This window comes from Hippoglossus hippoglossus, chromosome 8, assembly GCF_009819705.1.
Source record: "Hippoglossus hippoglossus isolate fHipHip1 chromosome 8, fHipHip1.pri, whole genome shotgun sequence".
NCBI classification, from domain to species: domain Eukaryota; kingdom Metazoa; phylum Chordata; class Actinopteri; order Pleuronectiformes; family Pleuronectidae; genus Hippoglossus; species Hippoglossus hippoglossus.
In genome coordinates, this window is record NC_047158.1 from 6,457,857 (window position 1) to 6,480,165 (window position 22,309).

Below are 22,309 nucleotides of genomic sequence, written 5' to 3' on the forward strand. Positions count from 1 at the left end.
GCTTGACTGACGTTTAACCGGCGCTCAGATTGACAGAGGTCACAGCACCTTGTCATGATTTTCCCTATAGTGACATTATTTCATCTGAAGTGTAGAAAGTAGCATTAGCAGTGATGGCCCTGGTGGGGAAAAAGACCTTTAACCCAACTATGTGATTCCTCCTGCAGCTCCCAGAGCAACAGGATGGATTCAACTTTTGTTCCTCATATTAAAAAAAAGAAGAAATGACCGCATGGGTGCAGGGACACGTTGGTTTGGAGGGGGTTGTCACTCCAAGGGGGGATCACATATGAAAATGAACCTCTGCAGGCTTACTTAGGGTAAAAGTGGCAATTTTCAATCACGAAAAGGTAAAAATGATTAATGGTGGCGTTTTATGTGTCATGCGTGTGTCGTGCTTCCGGCCTGCAGCTGGCACCATTTAAGAAATGTATTGTATTTGTGTTCTGTCAAAGAGTGAAATGCGCAGTGAACGCACAGCACGCACGCACATCTCTAAAGGCTCCAGTGCGCTGACAAATTACTGGGGAGGACCACCACCCAACCACCATATAGATAGACTGGACTTAGAGAGGGAGTGGGAGAGAGGGAGGGAGAGAGAGGGAGGGAGAGAGAGAGAGAGGGAGGGAGAGGGAGAGAGAGAGGGAGGGAGTGAGGGAGAGGTGGTGGTGAAGCCAATGTTTGTCGTCGAACTCCTGCAAATATGAGGATGGGGAGGATGGAGAGATGATGGCCCACACTGATCAGGATCTCCGCAATTATCAGTTTGTGTCTTTTTATGATGCATTCTGACAAAATCCAAAACCTGGATCGCAAAGGACAAAGGATCGAGTGCGTATTTTTTGGACACAATCCAACCATTCTTCTCTTTTACTGAAGGAAGGATGAGTCTCTGTGTGGAGGACGCACCTTGAGTCCAGTTTAACATCTTTTTGGATTCGCTGGAGCCAACATCTCCATGGAGGAATTACTGGAGACTTCAGCGGGGTGTGCGCGCACGGAGGCGCCGTGTGGCTCCACATGAACCGTGACAGATTGAGTACTTTTTATGGAAATTGCTTGTAGATTTGTAGATTTGAGCTCAGCTGAGGGACAAACGGGCAGCAATAATAATAATATAAATACCAGAGAGAGAGAGAGAGAGCGAGAGAGAGAGCGAGAGAGGGGGAGAAACGCCAGCGCCGGGGATCTGTGCGTCTCTGCAATAAGTGGCTGATAAAAAGCAATAAACCCTATGAGATAAATACAGTCATCCGCGTTGTGCGCCATGGGCGACGAAGCGTCAAACTTCAGGAGAAGCAGCAGGACCGGCGTCTCATCACCAGGAGCCCGCAGGACTGGTGAGGATCACGGCAGAGCTTCTGGGATTCTGGGCTGAAATAAAGCGGATCAGCGCAGGAAACAATGAGATGAATGGTTTCTGGACGAGCCGTCATGAAAAACCACTGTGACAGTTTTTGATGTTCTTCACAAAACAAGATTCACATCTGGGCTGTGCTGGACTTGGTCACTTTGATCCGTCCTCTCTCAGAGATCAAGTGGCAGAGAGGGACATGAGACGTTTTGTGCTTTTAATAAGCGAATACAGCCATATTATCTAATCAATAAGTTAAGAGGGTATTGATCTTGGATTTTTTTTGCGTGTGTTTTGCACTATGATGGAACCACCACCATGCTCGAAGAAGAGCCTGTCCCTGTCGCTCCCGGTTCCCCGGGAAGGACAGGCGACTCTGAAGCCTCCGCAGCATCTCTGGAGACAGCCCCGCACCCCGATCAAAATCAAGCACCGGGGTTACTCCGACACCGACCGGCACCACCACCGGCACATGGAGCGCTCCGACGCCGTGGATACGAGCGACCGACCGGGGCTGAAAAAGTCTCGGATGTCCTGGCCATCCTCTTTCCACGGGACCACAAACACATCCATCGGAAATTGCGTCGGGAACAAACGGTAGGCGAGAGCGGAGTGTGTGCTTTCCAAACATCCCAATAATAGCTCATGACAGCCCACAAGGCATATGCGTAAACCGGGGGGAGGGGGTGCATTTTAATGGGCGCGTGATAACGCAGTGTGCCTTAAGGGTTAACTGATATGAAGCGCTTTCTACCGGGAGGCGGGACGCGTGGGTTTTCGGCGCTGATGCGTTATGCGTCTTTGGAGAGACTGTGTCAGATGGGCACGGAGCGCAAACCAGACCGCCCACTCGAGACGCAGGAGCCGCATCTGTAAACAGCAGTAACAGTTTTGGGAGGGGGCACATGTTACATGTTGGGTTGATAAGAGACACGAGGCGCCGTGGCTTTAATGGCACCAAAGGTCTAGTGGGTGCATTCATGCGTGCGCAACTGAGATACTGCCACCGTGCGCACTCCAGCCCAGGCCATTATCAGGTTGTTTGCACAGGGGGGTCTTGGGCCCCCTGTTAAAGCTACTGGGTTGAATCTTAACGACGAGTCCTTTCAAAGCAAACAACTCCAAGAGTAGCTGATGCTGACCTCTGACCCCCCCAGGTGTGGGGAATGAAGTGGAGCTTGAGTTGGACTGTGTGCCGTAAATGAGATGTGACAAAGTTATGAAGGGTTTCCTGGACTTGTGTGGCAGGCCCCTGTCATACAGATGCTCTCAGCCTCTAATTGGCTGCTCTCAGATCAGATAGGCCTTGACAGTAAAAAGAAAAGAGATAAAATCACTGCACTGTGAGGACGTTGACAGATACTGGAGACAAACAAGGTAGAATTACACGATACCTAAGCCCCACCAGCTATATCAACTCGACCAGCATTTAAATTAAATTACACCGAGCATGTTAATCAAACAGATTAGATTAAAGACATTTCATTAAGTGAGTCATGGAACGGTAACATTTTGATATGATTACTTTGTTCTTACTGCTCTTATCCTCTTAACAAGACACTGAATGCAGCACCTGGATATTTTTGTTATTCTTATCAACAAGCTTCTTTTCTATTTTATCGAAAATAAGTCAAACCTGTACAACATGGGATGGATTTCGGTTGGTTGGTTATGTGACTTCATAACAAAGGGGGTATCCCCGTTTCTGGAGAGAAAGCTAACGTTCCCCCACTGCTCCCTCTTTCACTCTGTCCTCTGGGTGGCCTGAAATCCCCAGATGTTCCTGCGACTGGAAGAGTTATTTTTCATGTTGGACTTCTTCCGAGTCTTCTCTCTAAGAAGCCCAAATTTCCTCCTACCACAAGAGCACACGTGAAACAGGATTATTCCACTAATAACGCATCAATGAGAGTGTGGTGGGTCTTGTGAGGATTGTCTGAGTCCTGTTTGTTTTCTCTACTGTTGTTATTTGTTGTCGATAGTTCTTCTTTTTTTTTTTTCAATGCCACAGACGGCCTTCCTGGCAGGCCCCTGGGAGAAGGGCCAACTCCAGCTGACTGGAGGAAGGGCTGAGTTGTATTTTAGTCCCCGGGACACACACACACACACACACACAAACTGAGACAGCCCGAATCTTTAGTGCATTGGGACTGACTCTGCCTGGCCTTCTCCTTCTGTGGGCGGCAAAACCATGAGAGGGCAGAGAGGGAGAAAGAGAGGGGGAGAGAGAGATAATTTGATTCTGACAAGCTCAGTTCTGAGAGCACACCAGGCTGGCTCGAACTCTGTGTGTGCGTTCATGTGTGCAGTGTGTCTGTGTGTGTGTGTGTGTGTGTGTGTGTGTGTGTGTGTGTGTGTGTGTTTGAGCCTTAGCACATTGCTGAGGTGATGTGTGCGATCTGTGGGTGTTTGTGCCACACACTGAACAGGAAGGAGGGTGCGTGGAGGAATGGAGGCCGGTAGATGAATGTTGTGTCATGAGTTGTGGTGAAAAGCACGGTGTGCGGGTGTGTGTGTGTGTGTGTGGAGGTGTTTATGAGTGGGCTGTGCACAGGTTAGTGTCTGACCCGGAGCCTGTATGGATTGCAATATAGGCCTCGTTTCATCTGTTCTCATGGCAGTGGGAGGGCCAGGAGGATTTCCGTTGTGTTGTTATTACTTTCGTCCTTTTTACATATCGGAGCAATTGTGTAATCTGCCTGTCTGCTAATGTCCGAAAAGTGGAATTCGTTCGGAATGGGTGGAGCTGGAGGCCTCAACCCCTCGCTGGATTTATCCGGCTTCGTGAACATCTATGTGGATCCAGCAGCTCTGTGTCTCTAGCTCAGGGCTAACTCACATCGAGTCCAGCCCGTGATAAGCAGCTCCAATGACGTCTCCTCTCACTGCTGCTATAAATGCTTTTATGTACATGCACTCACTGGGAATGTATTTTCTCTAAACCCTTAAATATTGACAATATTCTTGGGATCAAGTAAACAGGTTGTGCATGTGAATATGCAGAGTCTGATTTTGGGGGCCACCGTTTCTAGTTTGACCAATCACGTTCATGTAGAGCGTAAAAGAGGTGGAACACAGTGACTGACATGCATCGACTGTCGACTTTTAGATTCATCTGCATTGATATACAGAAAGCTGTTAATAGATATTATCCCAAAAATTGTCTGGACCTGAACCACCTACAAAAAGTATCACTGTTTGTGTTTTGTGTGGAGAAACATGACTTGTTTGATTTACAGTCTACCGCGAACAAGATGGAGTCTCGGAGCCGATAGCCACTGTCTACACTGGAAAACCAGTAAAGGGTCCGTTAGAGATTGGGGATTAAATTACTCAATAAATATTTGTTTTGAGTAAAAAAATGAGGCTCAATATTCTGATATGCTGTTTTATTAATGCATTGATATAATACTTTTTTTCAACATTTTAGGCTGGTAAAACATCTTTGTTTTTATAACTAAGTAACGTGAATTGACTTTTTTATCGGAGACCTGGAGAAAGTAATTGGCATTTGATTGGTTGGAAACTGAATGACCTGGCGAATGACCTCAGTGTCTCGAAGGCCATTCAATCACTGAGGAGTTGGTCCACACCTCATCTGGAGGTTTTGGACGATCGATCAGCCTGAGAGCTGCTGCTGAAATGGTTTCGGACAAGGTTGAGAGGAAAAAGCCGATTGTGTGTGTTACTGTAATCGATACAGGTTGCCTCTGAAAATGGAGCCCCTCCCCACAGTCCCAGATCTCGGGATGGATGGCGTACAAGAGGGGATTCTGGGTGTTAATTGTGTTTTGGGTAATTGTTTGGAGAATCACTGTCTGCAACTGAGCTCACTTGTCTATTTTTGTCTCCGCCTTATGAACACCCCCCCCTTCTCCTAACAGTGTCAGTCTGCCTCCTCTTCCCACCCCCGCTGCCTTTTTTCGCGACCGTCTTTTGGTCATGCTACTACGAGCGAATCAGTCATCAGGTCCCAAGGCCAATAACGGTCTGGGAAGTTCCAGCACGAAAATGAATGAGTGACACTGAACAGCTCTTCCTGCGATTCTGTTGCCATGGTTACTTGTTTTGTGCATTTGTGGAATAGATTTAATTTACCCAAAAAAGGAGCCACTTGATGGTCTCGACTGTGTAAGTTGCCGGTGTGCGGCAGATGCGGCTGGACGTGCATTACGGCTTGTGTGTTCTTAAAGTGAGAAAAGTGAATGTTAATCTAGCTCTGCCTTTGAACTGGAGTCCGCCGACTTGAAGCCCACACATTCAGAGTCGGTTTCCTGTTCAGTCCTCTGCAACAATTTCTTACCCAAGCGACCTCCCTCCCTCACCCACCACCTCACCCATTCTTTACACTTTTTCTCCCCCCTCCTCTTCAAGCTAGAATCCAGCGTTTGATTTGTCACCGGAGCTGCTCCTTCTCCTGCCTGACTGGCCGGTTGCCACGATAATTTAGTTCATAATGAGGTACAGCTCCAGTTAATTAGCACAACAGCAGTATTTTGTTTGTCGATCATACATTTACATCCCCACACTCCGGAAACAAACAAAGTCTCATGCGGAGAGTATTTAGGAATCGTCCCGACAAACGTGTTTTAATAGCGTTAAGTAATAGGCCTCTTATCTCGTTTGTGCTGTGGAACCATCTGTTTAAGCTACAGATTGCGCTCCTCTGTGAATACACTGTGCTTTCCCCGCTCCTCTCGGCGCTAATTAGTGTCTGGAGGCAGTCCGTGTACTGGCACGGCGCTCACTTTTTCGGTTGGCTCAGGCAGATCCCAGAGACACCCATCCTTGGAGATCTGTTAGCGATGACACCGAACAGGTTGCTCGCTCAGAGGGAAGGTAGACAGCGCTCATCCAAGGCCCTTCTTTGTGTCCGCTCTCCGCTCATCACTTTGTCTCAGAGAGTGCAGGCTCCTCAGAAACTCAGGCCACTGGCAACCACGTCTCTCACAGTCAGTTTCCAACGCGAGTCGACCCTGACATCTTTGCATTTTAATTAATTCTTACACTGAGTCCTTAGAGTGGTGATATGCTAGTCATTATTTTTTTTTCAAATATCAAGATTACACAAAAACTACTGGATGGAATACCCCAACCCTCGGTGGAAGGAAGCAGCATGGGGCAGGGTAGACCCCAATACATTTCGGTAAAGATCTTGATCAGGGGGTGGATCTAGAAAATTCTCTATGACTTTCTGAAGCATTGTGAGATCGATATTTTAAGATTTTCACAGTTTTCCCAGGTAATAATTTATGGATGTTGATGAAAGAAAAACAGTGTGAGTGGCACTGGCCCCATCTGAAATCTGATTAATTGTTTTAAACAAACTAGTCACTTAGTAACAATACTAATAATAAATAATGACAATTTAAAACAAATATTTTTTATATTTTTATTTTCTTAGCTTTGTTAATGAACACAAGGTTTGAACAAGGAACAAATTTCTAGATTCAGTGGTGTTGGGCTTTACTTAAAGCTGTAGAGCTAACAGTAGGTAACAAGGACTGATTCAATGTGCATCTTACTGATTCAGTATTGTGGATGGGTACTGGCCCCTCTGTGTAAATTGTGGCCCCTTTATAGCCCCTGATTTAAAATCCTAGATCCGCCGCTGAGGGGACTGTTGGGCCTTGGCGGAGGTATGTGCTCTACTGAGTGCCATTATAGTTTCCTGCGGTTACCCACTCTCAAGATGTCCATTTTGATTATGATAAGCTTCATGCTGGCTACTTCCTATCAAAAAATATTGTTTGGATCACTCTTTTGTTCAAATAAAATAGACTCTGATCACTGCATTGCTCTCATTTTGATCCTCTATCCTCCCTGTGCTTCATCTCACCCCGCTGTAAATGGGGGAGTATCGATTTCATCTCTGTTTCTGCTCTCAGTTGTGTCGCTCCATTGTGTCTTCGCCAGTTCCCCGTAGCTTGCCAGATTCTCTCTGATAGCCTTGTTCATGGCTACATCGGCATTAGGCACACAGCATCTCTGTTGTGAATTTATCATTTCATCCTGCTCTCCCTCTCTTGTCCACCAATATCATCAGCTGCTTGCAGAGTCCCCCCCCCCCCCCCCCCCCCCCCAACCTCAAAGCCAGATCTGAATCTCAAAACCTCCATAGGCCCAGTGTGGAGTAAACTGCCCATCACTGTTCAGAGTGTAAATTCTAAATGGAAGCTTCATATAGCCTCCTCCTTCAAGGTATTTCAATACTGATGTATAAATGTTTGAGCCATTTCTCAGACAAAGACACCTTCATCATATGACAAAAAAAAAAATCATCTCCTCTTAAAGAGTGAATTCAAACTGACGTGCACATCAAAGAGCAGTCTATTTGAAGCTAAAACAGTTAATAATTACGCTGTGAGATGAAAATATGCACTCAAAACCACCCCGTGTGAATTCAGAGCGAACCCTTCCTTGGATTTATTTTTCATCTGACACAAAAAATAAAGCTTCTTAGTAGCAGAAATAGTAATTTATTCTTTAAGCCCATAGGCTCTAAGAGGAAGCAAAGGGAAAATACCTTTTTAGCGTAATCAAGTCAACCACTTCAAACCATGTCTTCAGTGCTGAGATCTCAAAATGTGCAGAGTATTCAATTTCAAAATGAGAGTTTCTCACTTCAAGAGAGAGAAAAAACGCTTCTACGATGCTCGCTCTGTCTCAGATTTCCTCACAAGACAAATATGTGAATGAGGATATTGTGTTTCCTCCCAGTAGGTGAGACAGACCACCACAATTCAGAAACAGCCGGCAGTCTCTGATGCAGTGGCTCATAGTGACGCCACCGAGGGGACGACCCTGCTGGAATGTGCTTTAGGCTGCTGTGCTGTGCACATCAGTCTGAAGTGACTGAGGCTGACAGACCCTCAGCTGCGTGTCAGTGCAGCACACACACACACACAGACCCCCCTACACACACAGACCCACACACACACAGTGGAGCAGAAAGAACAAATGGCATACACCTGTCGAGCAGAGCGGCGTGTCAGACTAATGCAAGGTGCGTCAGGGGAGCGCACAGAGAGTCTGGTTCAAATCAGGAACTCACAACAAATCAGAACTGAAGAGGATGAGGGAGTGCACCTGGAGACCGCACTTGGCACGGACCGACACAGATGAAGAGCGCCTGCTCGCTCAGCTGATTGCTGATGCCAACGTCTCATCTGAGGTACCACTTCCAGACCTCCCGCCCCGGGACAGTGTTCTCGCCCAAATTTGCTGGCAGAGTGTCAGCTTCAGTGGATGATGGTGATAGAGTGTCAGTCCTGTTTAATGAAGAGGGACAGATGGCTTGAATACCCACTTACCTCGTCAAACACTTGTTTATCCTACTGTGGCCCCATCCCAGCAGATGCAGGATGGCCCAGGCTTTGTTCAGTCCTCCATTTTGATTCTGGTCAATACAATCCATCATTTTTGTGAAAAGACAGTGTTGGCAGATATCGAGCATAGTATGCCTGGGACAGCAATATGGCAGCAAATGGTTTTTGCCCGTGCTCGTGTTCTGACTCAGCTCAACGGCTGCAAACAACAGCAAATAATGTTCAGTCGCTATCAAAACAATAACAGAACGAGGGCTATAGCCAAATGTGCCTCTAAATCTTTCTTAGTGTGTTCATTTGGAAAGCAGGAAAACCAAATCAGCCAGCAAACATTAATTATCGTTCATTTGGCGGCAGAGGAATTCTTCCAAACTTTTACTACAATAGCAGCAGTAAAATTTTAATAAAAGTCCTGGTATTGTCAATAAAATGAACTTTAAGTATCTTAATGTGGAAATATGGCTCCTGTGAGTGATATATATTCTTACTGATGAAATTGATGAGCAAATTTTATACATTTTTAAGTAATTTAATCTGTAATCAATCAATCAATCAAATTTGATTTGTATAGCCCATATTCACAAATCACAGTTTGTCTCATAGGGCTTTAACAAGGTGTGACATCCTCTGCCCTTAACCCTCAACAAGAGTTGAGGGTTATATACACATGTGACATGTGTTATATTTTATGAAATGATTTTGTGTTTTGTTTTTCTCCATTATTTCCCTCTGAAATGCAGTTGAGTAGAAATACTGTCTAAAGGCAAGACCCTACAGGTAAATATAGGCAACATTTTTAACAATATCACTGTTCAATCCAATGTTTGAATATGAAAATGAGGCATTATCTAATTAAATACCCACCAAATTTGCTTAAATGTCCAGATCAGAAATCAGAACATTGAATAGACGTTCTTTTTGCATATTACAGTCATAATGATTTTATGGAGGAGAATTTGGCTCTTTTTTTATGACTCCATAAATCTGAAAAAACACTCAGCAGCCATAAAACTGACATGTTTTTAGAAATAAATTCACATAAATCAGGGTATGAACAAACCCTCTACAAACCTTTAGAATACAAATGAAACCGGAATGCTTGGTGTACAAGTACTGCTGAAGTAAAAAAAGAAAAACTGACTGGGTGTATGAGAAAACAGCCTGAAAAGAAATTGTGATCGGAACTAGACAGACAATAAAATATACACTTAATGTGCATTTTGGGTATTTTATTGCGACTAGTTAGAAAGACGACCTCTTATGGGAGCAAAGTAGCCTAAGAAAATCTCATAATTAATCAGTCAATGAAAAAACTAGCTTTTGCCTTTTGAATCTTACAGTAATACCTTAAAACTGTGCTAAAGTCCACTTCTCGAATGAATACATATTACAGTTCTCAAAAATTAACAAAAGCATGCTTGTTTTCACCTTAGAAACATTTAAATCAGTTCATTTCAATATTCTTTGTAAATATTGTCCTTCCAGTGAAACATAGCGATTCAGTGACCCACCGAAATAAAACAGATGCAGCAGGTTTGAGTGAGGAACATAAATATTTATACATAAAGTAAATAGCACATGCAAACTGTGCAGCTGCAGCAAGGTTTGTGCTCGTGAATGAAGCAGCTTATGATGAATAGGCGACTGACGGGGAGGTGCACAGGCGGATGCACACCTCGGCTTCCGCTCGTGGCCTCTGCTCCAGCTCCTGACCTCTGCTAGATCAATGTGTGAGCATAACCTATCTTGTCAGAGCAGTGAGCCTGTTTCTTGTAGGTCATGCACTCGCTCGCACATTAACACTCAGCATTGAGGCTGTTGGAGGGCAGAGAGGGGGAAAAAACATGGCCTGAGGATTTAGGGAGGTATCTTTAAACGTGTGTGTGTGTGTGTGTGGGCCAACAGCAGTGAGCCTTTCAGTAACGACCTCCATTAAACTCTTTGTGGATGGGTTTTCTAATGGTGCTGATGCAGGCTGGGAGATGTATTTCACCCCAACACAGGCAAAGTAATTAACTACAGTGAGGCATAGGTTTGCTCTTTTTCTCTCGTTGTTGTGCATGTGTGTATCAAAGGGGGGTTATTGTGTGATCACTTGTGTGGATGGGGGGGGGGGGGGTTTGTCGTGAGAGGTTTCCTTCAAGAAGATCAGAATTGAGTCCTCTCTCGCGCCACGCAGCTTTTCTCCTCTGAGCTCCTCAATGTTGTTGCCGGCAGTTTTTTCCAGGAAGAACTTGAAAGGTTTCTGGTGCAATCCACAGTTCCGTCAATGCCCAGCAAAAGTTTCAAAGTGTCCCTGAGCAAGGACACCTAATCCTTGTGTATGTTTGCATCAGCAGAGTCTGCATAGCCACAGACTGGAAAGTGGGGGAAAATCTGCTTGATCAATTGAAGAATTTCCACCCTCGAGCTCAGTTTAAATGCAAGAAGATACCAGTGAAACTTCCCTGTTTCATGGCAGCAGCAGAAGAGGAAGAAGGAAAAAAGAGGAAGTGGGTGTTCCAGGCCGCGAACACATACCCTGCTTTAATATGCGACAACCCCCGTAACATTCCTTTGCATGAAACAGGTGGAATGAGGGAGGTCGACGCCAGGGAGAAGGTGTGAAGATAAGGTTGAGCGGAGAATAACAGAAGGTAAACGTGGCAAAGGAGAAAGCGCGCATGTGTCTGGAGAATATGGACCGAGGGCGGCTGTCATCACAGATCTCTGGCAATTGTGTATTTTGTCGCACCAAATTTGACGCAAGACCTCCCTCTGATTGGCCGAGGCCCTTGTCGCTCACAGCCTTGGTTGCACAGGCCAGAGATGTTGTGTACATGAAGGCCTCCCCCCCCTCTCTCTTAGGGTGCTATAAATAGGGGGGGAGAGAAGCCTCGGGCTCTCAGTGTAATGAGATTAAACCAAACCAGCCTCAGCTCCCAGTGTTTTATTGAGCTTTATTTCAGTTTCCATTCTGTGTTTCAATATGTATAAGGCAGATATTGAGTGTGGCTGCTTCTGCATGCTACATTAGAGCCCTTGCAGGAACATTTGGTTGTGCATCAGAATGTCAGTGTGCGTTTGCATGCATGTAAGTGTGTGTGTGTGTCTGTGTGTGTATATGTGAAGGACTTGTGTGAGTTTGTGTGTAATGTCCTCATTCTGCACCCCGCAGGGCATCTCATAAAGATGTGCTTATCACGACGGTGAAGCGTTTGTCACCATGAAATTGCGCCATCAGGAAGTTCTGTCCACTGGCTCAAAATAGTCCTGAACTTTGCTTCCCGACTTTCCAGTAGTTTCCGCACTGTTGCTGCCAGTGGAAAAGTGAGAGTCGACCACAGTGCACGCAGCCTGTGTGTGCGCGGCAGACAGAGAGCCCAACTGGCAGGGCCGCTGTGGCTGAGCGTCTGTGTGCGAGCATGTGCTTGTGCGAATGCCTTTATGTCTGGGGACAGGCAGAGTGGGAGACATCCATTCTGTTTGGACATACTGCTGATTCTCACAGCCCGACTCTGACGGTTTGGAACGGTCTGCTAGACTCTCGCCGCCTCTCCTACCACGACGCCGAGGCCTCATTATTCAATCACAGCTTCTCCCTCCATCATTTTGCCATCAGTCAGGGAGCACTTGGCTCCCCAGGTTCACAGGATTCTCAGCTGATAAATATAGAGTTATTCATCTCCTGCTTCTGATCCCATTAGCAGGGAATTCTAACACGATCAACATCTTAGCCGTACATCTAACACTTGTCAAAAGAAGACATTCATTAGTGGTCAAAGAAAAGGAGAGACAACAGGAGCTGGGCTTCTTTTGCATTCAATCACATCCATCATTTATGGTTTTGTTGACATATTACTTTGGCAACATCAGGGCAGCAGTCCTCTTCCCTGTGTTCGCCCAACATTTACATAACAGAGCATTCAGGTGAGTGGACAGGACAAGTGGTCAGGTCTGTCCTCGCCGATGTGACATGAAATGAAGTCAGACAGATGCTGAGCGGTTCAAGCTGCTGGTGTGACGTGACGTGACGTGACGTGAGGAAGTGGAAATGAAAAGGCCGCATTTGAATTCAGGGGAACATTATTTTTGTCCATGTCTGAAATTACAGGGCTTCTGCTTATCAAAAAGAAAGAATTCGAAGGACGTCAGGGCAGCGAATGACATAAGAATTAAAAAAAAATTACAGACAGATTGAGTCATCAGAGAAATATGTTGCATTCACAGCCACGCTGCAAGGCAACGGCCCTGAGGCAGTTTCAGGACAAATTAATCCACACAGATAATCCTGAGCTTTTTTTTTTTCTCACTAATGACATCTAACTGCTATCTAGGATAATCACACAGATTTTCTTATTGTTCTCTTACGAACATGATTCTCCTGCTTAAGGCCAATTATAACAGCACTGTAATTGGGGTACAGTTTTGCTAATTGTCCTTGTTAAATTTATGGTATATTTTATCTCCAGGGATGTAATTTACCTCAACATAAAATACAGAGGCTTTGATTTTGCAGAGAAACGGAAATTCTTCTTCTTTTTCTTGTGTATTCCTCAATGTAATAAATGCACATTATGCATCACAGTGTGTGTTATCAAATACAGGGTAATTCAGAACTGTTGTGATCTATATTTTTATTACAACAATAGATCATGTAAGCATGTGTAATGTGAAGAAGGGGGTTGTCTGACGAACCCAGATTAGAGGACGGTTCAGAGCATCAGGCTAAATGGACCATTTCACGGTGTGTTTAAATCAGCCCTGTATGCTTCCTCACTCAGCTGCATCCTGCCCAGCATTTTTCTTCTCTTTGTACCACATTATGGTGGTAATTATCTATCATTCTGGGGTAATACGCAGCCAACCATCTTTGTGCGAGGGAATATGCATGACGGAGTGGATGCCAAGACTGCTTATTAGTTTGCGTTTCACTTCGAGATTTGATTAAATAGATTAAATATGACATAAAGGATGTGCAGATTTCAGAGCATGAAAACACATCTAAATAGATAGATGGATGGATAGATAAGGAAAGATGGCGAGAGAGGTAGATAGATGGACGGATGGACAGGTAGATTGATGGATGGACGGATAGAGAGATGGATAGATAGATGGATGGATAAATAGATGGATGTATAGACAGATAGACGGATGGATGGATGTATAGACGGATGGAGAGATGAATAGACGAATAGACGGATGGATGGGTGGGTGGGTGGATGGATGGATGGATAGATAGATAGATAGATAGATAGATAGATAGATAGATAGATAGATTGATTGATATAGATAGTTAGGTGGGTAGATGGATAGACTGATAGATGGATGAAGAGACAGATAGACAGATAGATAGACTTTTATGTCAACCGAAGGCAGACTGAGTGAAAAGACAGATGGAGAAAAAGATGGAGGGAAAGATAGTGAGATGGTGAGGAGGAACAGAGCCACAGTGACACAAAGGTAGCTCTGGATGACTCACACTTCTCTTCTCTTCAGAGCCTGGATTAAAATAAAAGAGGCCCAGCAGCCCCAGCCTGCAGAGAGGGAGTTACTCGCTCCATCTCGGAGATAGGGTGATGCGCTAAAAATACCGTGCCATGTGTGTGGGGGGGTTATGGATTTGGTGGTATAGTACAGACGCCAGCGATTCCACTACACTTTCCAGAGTCCGCCTCGATCACATTTCCAGCTTCGCTCAGTTCATCTTTTTTCTCATCATCTCTGCTCCACAATGTGCACTAATTTGGTATTGTGCATTCTTCCACTTTCTAGGGATGCGGGTCAGTGCAATCAAAATCTAGTTCATTAGGCAGAAGTCAGCTGGATACCACTTTTATCCTGACCCCCCCCCCAACTCCATTAAAAATCAAAAGCAAATCAATATTGTTGTATTGCTCTTGCTACTTCTCCTCACGTGGAGGAGTTTGCCTCTCAACTCCTAATTTATCTGGATACGAGTGGCAGCAAACTAGACGGAGCAGCGAGTGAGCACGTCTCTCCATCTGTCATCTCTCAGGATGGCTCTCTCTGTCAGCTGATCCATCTGTTTAAGCCTCAGACTCCACAGCAGCAGAGAGGAGGAGAAACACAGCGGCGCTCCTGTATCACAAATCCACAAGGTGCTTCTCGAGAGGAATAATTCTTATTAAACAAACCGGTTACGCCCCTGACATTCGGGAAATGGAAGTCTGGTTATATAGAAAGAGTCTGGGTGTTGGGGAGTCACGATTTTTGAACTCTTACCTTTTCACACTAAAGGGCCTCCGGGGTGACAGAGAGGATTTACATATAAAAGCATAGGGAGCTCTGTGGTGCAAGAAGGACGAAAAGAGAGGAGAGGGGGAAGAAGGAGGAAGATGAGTGTCTGCTGGCACTGGGTGTACCCAAACTCAGCTTTAACTAGAATTACACTTAATAGAGCACAAATTAACGCCAAGGGCCAGCGGCCCCTTAATTAAATATATCAGAATTTTAAATCAAGATCAACAAATTATTCCCTGGGGGATTGGGCAAAATGTCAAAAATACACAATGATAAGTTAAAAAAAAAAAAGTTTGTTAAGATCCACCCCAAATTTGAATTGATTTTCTTGAGAACACACAGACACTGTGTCGGATCTTATTACCACAAACTCTCTTGACATCTTCGTCTGTCTTCTGTGTGTGTCACTGCCTGGATATCTAAAGACTTTATCAAGGGCAAAGTGGAGAAAGTCAGCAGATAGACTGACCCTTTAGTCCGGATCCACGGAAAAAGTTATGTGTACTTTCTTGGCTCATCCTTCAACCAAGTTTTGTGTCCATTCTGTAGCTTTGGCAAAAAAACCAAGGGACAGGGACAAAGACATAATGCAGAGGTAACTAACCATTTTGCATGTGGCCAGAAGAAGTACAGAGAATGAGAGAGACACTCTGGAAGGAATATTGATGGACGGAAAAAAAAAAAGGACAAAGAGAAAACAATACAACCATTCTGTGGAGCAGTGCTGACCTTGCTGACCCCTGTTTCTAATAAATACTGTAAAACTGCAGGAGACAACAACAACAACAACAACAGTGCCAGAAACGCACTGCGCTCTGAAAACACAGTTTCTTCTCTTTCCTTTGGCTTTACTCCAAGATGGTGACTATGAATTCAAGTGGTGACCTTCAGCTGTATTGATCTCTGTTGGTGTTTAGGGTGAACACTTGTAGCCCTTTTCCCACAGTCACTTAATTTTAAGACACATCAGCAGCGGAGACATGATTCAGTTTTTTTATGGCTAAACGGTTAATGATTTTTGAATGGCCAAGTCAGCCATCTGACCTTAGTGCAACTGAGCATGTGTTTCACGTCCTGAGGAGCAGACTGACGGCGGAAAGGCCCCAAAAAATAGGCATGATCTCAAGATGGCTGCAGTACAGGCCTGGCAGAACATCATCAGGGAAGACGTGTAGGAAGACGTGTCCTCGGGCAATAATACTGAGCCTCAAATTGCCTCTGATGTGTGATCCCTATTAACATATTTTTCATGTGAATGTACAGAATCTGTAGGCGAGGGACAAGATTTTAGGGCTGGAAGCCTTCTGGTTTCTAGTTTGACCAATCACATTTGAGCAGGCTTCGGTTGCCCACAGGTAAACAGTCTGTGTGGAGAGCACAAGAGGCGGAACACATTGACCGAAATCAATCGCCCATCAGCTTTCTCATTTATCTGCATTCATATGCACATAGTTGTTTATAGAGATTAGACAAAATGTCATCTGGACTTAAAACCCCAGCAAAAAAGGATTGCTGTTTGTGTTTTGTGCAGAGAAAATGTTTGACTCTTGTGATAAAAGAAACTAGCTGGAGGAACAGTGTACGATGAATGTAAGCCCCAAAATATTGGCTGTTGCCTCCAGAGGCTAATTTGTCATCAGATGATAATCGATGGGCTCCGAGTTCGGCCCTGATGTAACGTGTGTGTGTGTGTGTGTGTATTATTGGAGCACTGTATGAATGTGTGTGTGTGATCTATAAGACAAAAAAGTGCGTTGTGAATGCAGTCCATTTTAATGTGCTGTTGTACAGATCCAAACTAACCACAAAACGTCTGAATGTCCGACTTCAATGTATTTGTGCATTTGGAATCGAACACACATCAGCTTTGTGCTGTGCAGAGAGGCCACGTCACAAAGCTGCATCCAAACAGAGTTGAAATTCGAGCAACTTGTAGAGCCGACACGGCGCCGACAGGATGAGTCGGCCTCCACCTGAGGAGAGACTCCCGTGAGTTCAGAGATCTACTGATGGTGATGCAAAGTGACGGACGCCTCTGGTGGGTTTTTTGAAGGCTACAAACCGCAAAGGAGCCCAAAGAAATCATCAGGGTGAAAGCAAACCACCGCTAAGAGCTTAGTGTGTCTGACGTGAACCGCTCAATGCGGGTAGAATTTATTTTGTACAGTGCATTAATAGATTAGGAGGCCTGTGCTTTCACAATGTGGAGGGCCTGTTGCTCTGCAGAATAAAGGCTGATTATCCCGTCTACTGTAGCCCATCAAATAAATCCCTTTCCTGTGGCATTTGCCAGGTGTGTGATTGCGGCCAATCCCTCCGGGTTCTTCCTGAAAGGCGCGTGTTCTACGCTTTCAGAGGCTGCGGCCGGCTCTGTGTTCGGCCACCCGGAGTTGGGTTGGTGATCCTGTGCGCAGGATAATCTGCTGTAATCTCCGGCTCTGTGATCTCACCGCAGCGCGGCTGAGGGATGGATGGGTGGGAGAAGCTACGCCTAGAGCAGACAGACGAGGGGCTATCAAGGGAGGGGACGGTGGACAGAGCATATATGGGCTGAAGGAACGTCAGGGCCACTAAAGAACCTAAAATTATTAATAACCAGACTGCATTTAAACTCTTTGTTAACTGATCAAGCAGAGGAGCTTCTTGTTCTCTGTGGTCATTGGCTATTTTAATGTAGGCCTCAAAAGTTACAGATAAACCTAAGCTATTAAAAGCCACGAGCAAGAGTTTCAAGTCAGATTTACTTCCCTGTTGTATTAGTCCTTTCAGCGATGATGCACTCAGGGTTGTAATATTCAATATACATATTATAACGTGCACAGCCAGATTCGGTGCGGTATTATACTGAAACATGGACGTCACTGCCACTCTAAGAATGTGGAGGGAGGGGTTGGAGAGGATTTAAATTGTCGTTGGACTTATCATTGTTTTCATTTTTTAATATGAGGAAATATCTGACTCATCTGAGATCCATGCATGAAAAGACTCACAACAAACTGCTGTCACGCACTGGAGGACAAAGAGGGTTTCTGGAGATCTCTAATTCGAATGTGATGAATGCTGGGAAGTATGCTAATGAGATAATGATGTTTCTTAACTGGCGTAATTTGACGAGTTTAATGAGCGTTCAGCACCCAGGTCACGAGAAGTCACAGAGCTCGGATACACAATTAGAAGTTGTGGAATGGCTGCGATTGTGACAACTACAGAAGATTATATAATTGCATTGAGTTGGTGATAAAAGATTAGGTCATTTCACCAGTGGCGCTGTTCGGTCTGTCGGTGTCGCACTGACCCGTGTCCCTGTTCCCTTGTCCTGTCGTTTATTCTCCTCATGTGTCATCACTTTATTCTTATCCCTGCCTCTGTGAAGCTCCCGTGGCCAGATGCCCTCTCTTTGCCCATGTGGCGTGGCGCCAGCGCTTTCCCTTCAGATCTCCAGCCTCTTGTGCAACGTACTGTAAATGTCGACATTAAAATGGAAGCAGGCTCGAGCGTGCCTCTGTCTCTCTCCCTCTCCCTCTCTTGTGATTGCCTGACAAACGACAAGCTGAGGCAAGCGGAGATGGCAAGCCTTCTCTGGACATGTCATTTGAGATGTGTCAGAGATGGGCATGTTGCCCTAACAGCATGCCCCAGCCTGAGAGTGCTCCATAATAAATACCCCTGTGCTCGATGATTCAACCGCAGCAATAGAGTACAGCTGTGATTACACGGTCAGCCCTATAAAAGTAGCACCCTCTCCCAATTTGCAAGTCCCCCACTCCTCTCTCCCTTCAACTCCCCTCAATACCACCCCCACACTGGTAGCAATCAGCCAGGTGCTAAATGCCTGGGTGAGGCACAGCTCATGGGTGGGTGGCGGGGTGTATAGTGGGGATGGGGGCTTGAAATTGCACGTGGAAATAAGCATCTGTGGTTGCTTGGCAGAGGAGGAAGCGGGGGCAGGAAACAACTCCTCATTCTCCACTGATAACTGAGAGTACGGACCATGTGCATGTGTGTGTCGTAAACAGGGAGAGTGGGTGATGGACACTGGGAGGTTAATCATTGACTTAGTGAACTGAGGAGAATGAAGAAAATGGGGTGGGGTAGCGGGGGTTGACTGGAGTCTCTCTCTCTTTTTTTTTTTTTTTTAAAGGTTGCTTAAATGATTGAGTGTTGGCCTTCTCCCCTCTGAGAAGCTTTACAGCAGCGCACAGTGTGATGGAGGGAAAGGGAAGCTGACACCGACCGGGCTGCCGAGGGAAAACGCTGATGTGGCAGCAGCCTTCCTCGGCCGGGGTCTTCGTTGTGACGGCTGTTAATGAATAATCGATGGCAAAGAGACGGTCAATGATGGGGATGTGTTCCAATCTCCTCTACACTCTCATACAGACTTATAGGTTTAATTAAACTAATCGCTGCACTGACTCCGAAGCCCTTTGAAGCCTGCTGTATTAATGACTTGAGAATCAGGCTCTCTCTTTTGTTGCAGAAATGTGTGTCAGGAGGAGAGCCAATCAACCGCTGCCGCAGAACAGTCCAATTTTCCCGGCTTATTCCGCAACACAAGGATTCTCTCCAAGATCATGCACAGCGTTAATTTAATAACCGGTGTCGTACTCAAGCAATACCTGTGCATAGGTTTACTCAAGCTGAGCACGATTCAGCTTGCTGTTACACAGCTAATGCACATGCGATAAATGAGCTTTACATTTTCCGAGTCAGTGAACACATCTCTCAGTCATGCAAAAATGAATCACAGTATCGTTGTCAACATGTCCGTAGTCGTGCATACAGCTTCGTGTCAGCGCTTGAGAATGGTCTGGCTGCACCCATTATCATTCTGCTACAGAGGGGGAAAAAAACCCTCTTGCTTGTTCGTCATTTTTCTTTAAACATTTTTCTCGCCAGGATGCAGCGATGGTGCCCCTGCAAAATAATGTTTGCGGCTAACTTGTTTTTCGGGGGACTTTGGCATTTCCATTGAAATCCACATTACTACGTTTTAATTTGAAATCCAATGGGCCAACCATGCGAAAAAGTGCAAAAACTGAGAAGTTTGGAAAAGCTGTACGCCCCATTGTTGTGTCAAAACTTGGTGTACGTGAGCGGCCACGTGATGTGTGTTTTCAGGCGCGTTAGTATGGACGGGGATTAAAACTAACAAGGAGCCAAAAGGTTTGTGTGGACAGAGATCGTTTTAGTTTAAAAGCGTAAGTGGTATGGATGTTGCCTCACACAGACACTACCCTGGGCTCGTCTCTGATGTACGTGACAGAGCATCTCAGTGAGTTAACAGAGGGAGGCAGGTCAGGTAGTTACACGAGAGAAGGCAGCTTTAATGTGCCCCTCTGCATCCTGGCCGAGATGGTTTGTTGTCGTCCATAAGAAGGAGTCACTCAGCTGGAACAAATCCCCGTAGCTCTGAAACCTGTGATCATCATGTCATTGTCCGCAGCGGTACACTCCAGGGACACCGCTTTCACATCATGAAACCAAGAGAGCTGCCCACAGTCGACTTCTCATCACCCTTTGTACACTGTGTGTGTGTGTGTGTGTACATGTAGGTTTTCTTTTTATGGTAACTGAGTGAGAAAAAGAGCTTCATGATTATTGCTCATCTGTTTGTACGTGTGTGTGTCCATGTGTGTGTTGTAGGGAGAGAGGGTGACGGACACGGGCATGTTAAACATTAACTTTGTGCGTATGTTTGTGTCTGCGTGTGCATGAGTCACTTTCACAGGCTTCACCAGCCTCTATTGGGAGGGACTCCGTATTTAATAGGCAATAGAATACCTGTCTCTTCATCAGCTCTCCTGAGATCACAATAGTAACTGTCGTGTGAATCAGAATTCTCCACATTTTCCCAAAGTCGGTCTTTGAAAAAACACTGTTCAAACAGGCTGTATGTGAGGCCTTTTCATAAGTGACTTTCCAAGATGAGCTCCACCATCCGTCCCCAGTGCGCCATAAACAAACGACAGCTACTCTCTACCAGGAAAAGAAGGGAGGGAAAAAAGGGAAAGCAGCTGAATGTGGAAGGCAGGAGGGGAGGAGGAAACAACTTGACAGGGCATCTTATCTTCACTGTGTTCTTCGCAGCTCAGGCTTTAAGCTGCTTGCTGAAAGGTGGAACATTGAATTCATGCAGCAGGTTTCTGCTTGCTTTTTTTTTTTTTGTCTTTAACTTTTTTTTGTCCTAGCTGCTCTTGCAGAAAAAGGCTGAAGGAAAAACAGATACGATTCACAAGTCGTCTCATTTGTGCTCTCATTTGGTTGGTGCAGAGTGTACACTCAAACTGTGCACACCTCTCGTCTTTGTGTCTCCTCAGGGCACTCGCAAATAAACACACAAATGGAGGTTGTCAAACAGACAACACGCATGCACGCGCACAAGCACACACACATGCACAATTTCAAATGTCCAATCTGTATTCCAAACACTGACGAAAGGTTATTCCTGCTACCAGAAACAAGATGTGTTTAGTGTGACTTTTCCACTCAGACAAATTAAATTCTCTCAAAAATCTGTAGCTTGTGACTGTGCTGTAGTATATCATTTATTTCTCTGACTTCGGAGGTACCTCAGGCTGCTGACACCGAAAGATCACATTTTAACAGGTTTTATTTTAAATCATTACTGCTATCATTACTTACTTAAAAAAATCTGAAACACTGGAATAATATTTGCTTTGGCTCTTAACTATCTATTTAATTAAGAACAGGAAAAGTGTTCATTTAAGTTATTCAAATTTTCCCTTTTTCTTCAAAAACTTTTTTGTTACATTTGACAAAACTAGAAGCATATCTCGAAGCCCAACAGTCCCCTTCTGAAACCACATTTAGATTCAGTAGATCTGGATTCTTTTGTGAATTGGCACCAAATTGCACAATCTCATCTTTGCAATAGTTACAGAGAACTTCTTCATAACTTGTTTCCTTCCCTGTTCACACTTGCCACAGCCTCGTTGCCAGATGCCGTTTCGGTAATTCCAGGGTTAATGAGTTAGTAACCAAGCTATTAATCAATACCCCCTGTTAGCAGTGTAATAAATAACATCTCAAAAACATTAGTGCCAGTAAACCTGACGCCTGCAGGCGTTCGATACCTCCAATATAGTTTTTTTCTATTATTGACACTGCAGTAAAATATTTATTTATTTAGAGTTGCAGTGTATATTCGAAATGCAGCCATGTAAGTGTACTAAGAAGAAGAGGAAAATCCAGCTTGGGGCTGTCTAACATTGTCATCACTGAATTAGTTGTGGTTGACCTAATGCACCTTGTTTGAAAGCTATTTCATGGTCTAATTGTTGCTCATGGAGAATATTAAAGTAGCTGCGTGTCTGCTCACATCTAAAGGCCAGGGAGAGTGCTGCTGGTGAGCGAGGCTGTTGGT

At 45.0% G+C, this 22,309-nt stretch overlaps 1 protein-coding gene across 1 annotated transcript in view; it reads left to right on the forward strand.

Moving 5' to 3' along the window:
- Positions 1-1,655: 1,655 nt before the first annotated feature.
- pde4a (phosphodiesterase 4A, cAMP-specific) overlaps positions 1,656-22,309 on the forward strand; it is a 40,090-nt gene continuing 19,436 nt past the window's right edge. The window contains exon 1 of the mRNA XM_034594403.1: positions 1,656-1,951. Within this exon, the coding sequence (XP_034450294.1) occupies positions 1,656-1,951 (296 nt within the window). The remainder of the gene's footprint in view (positions 1,952-22,309) is intronic.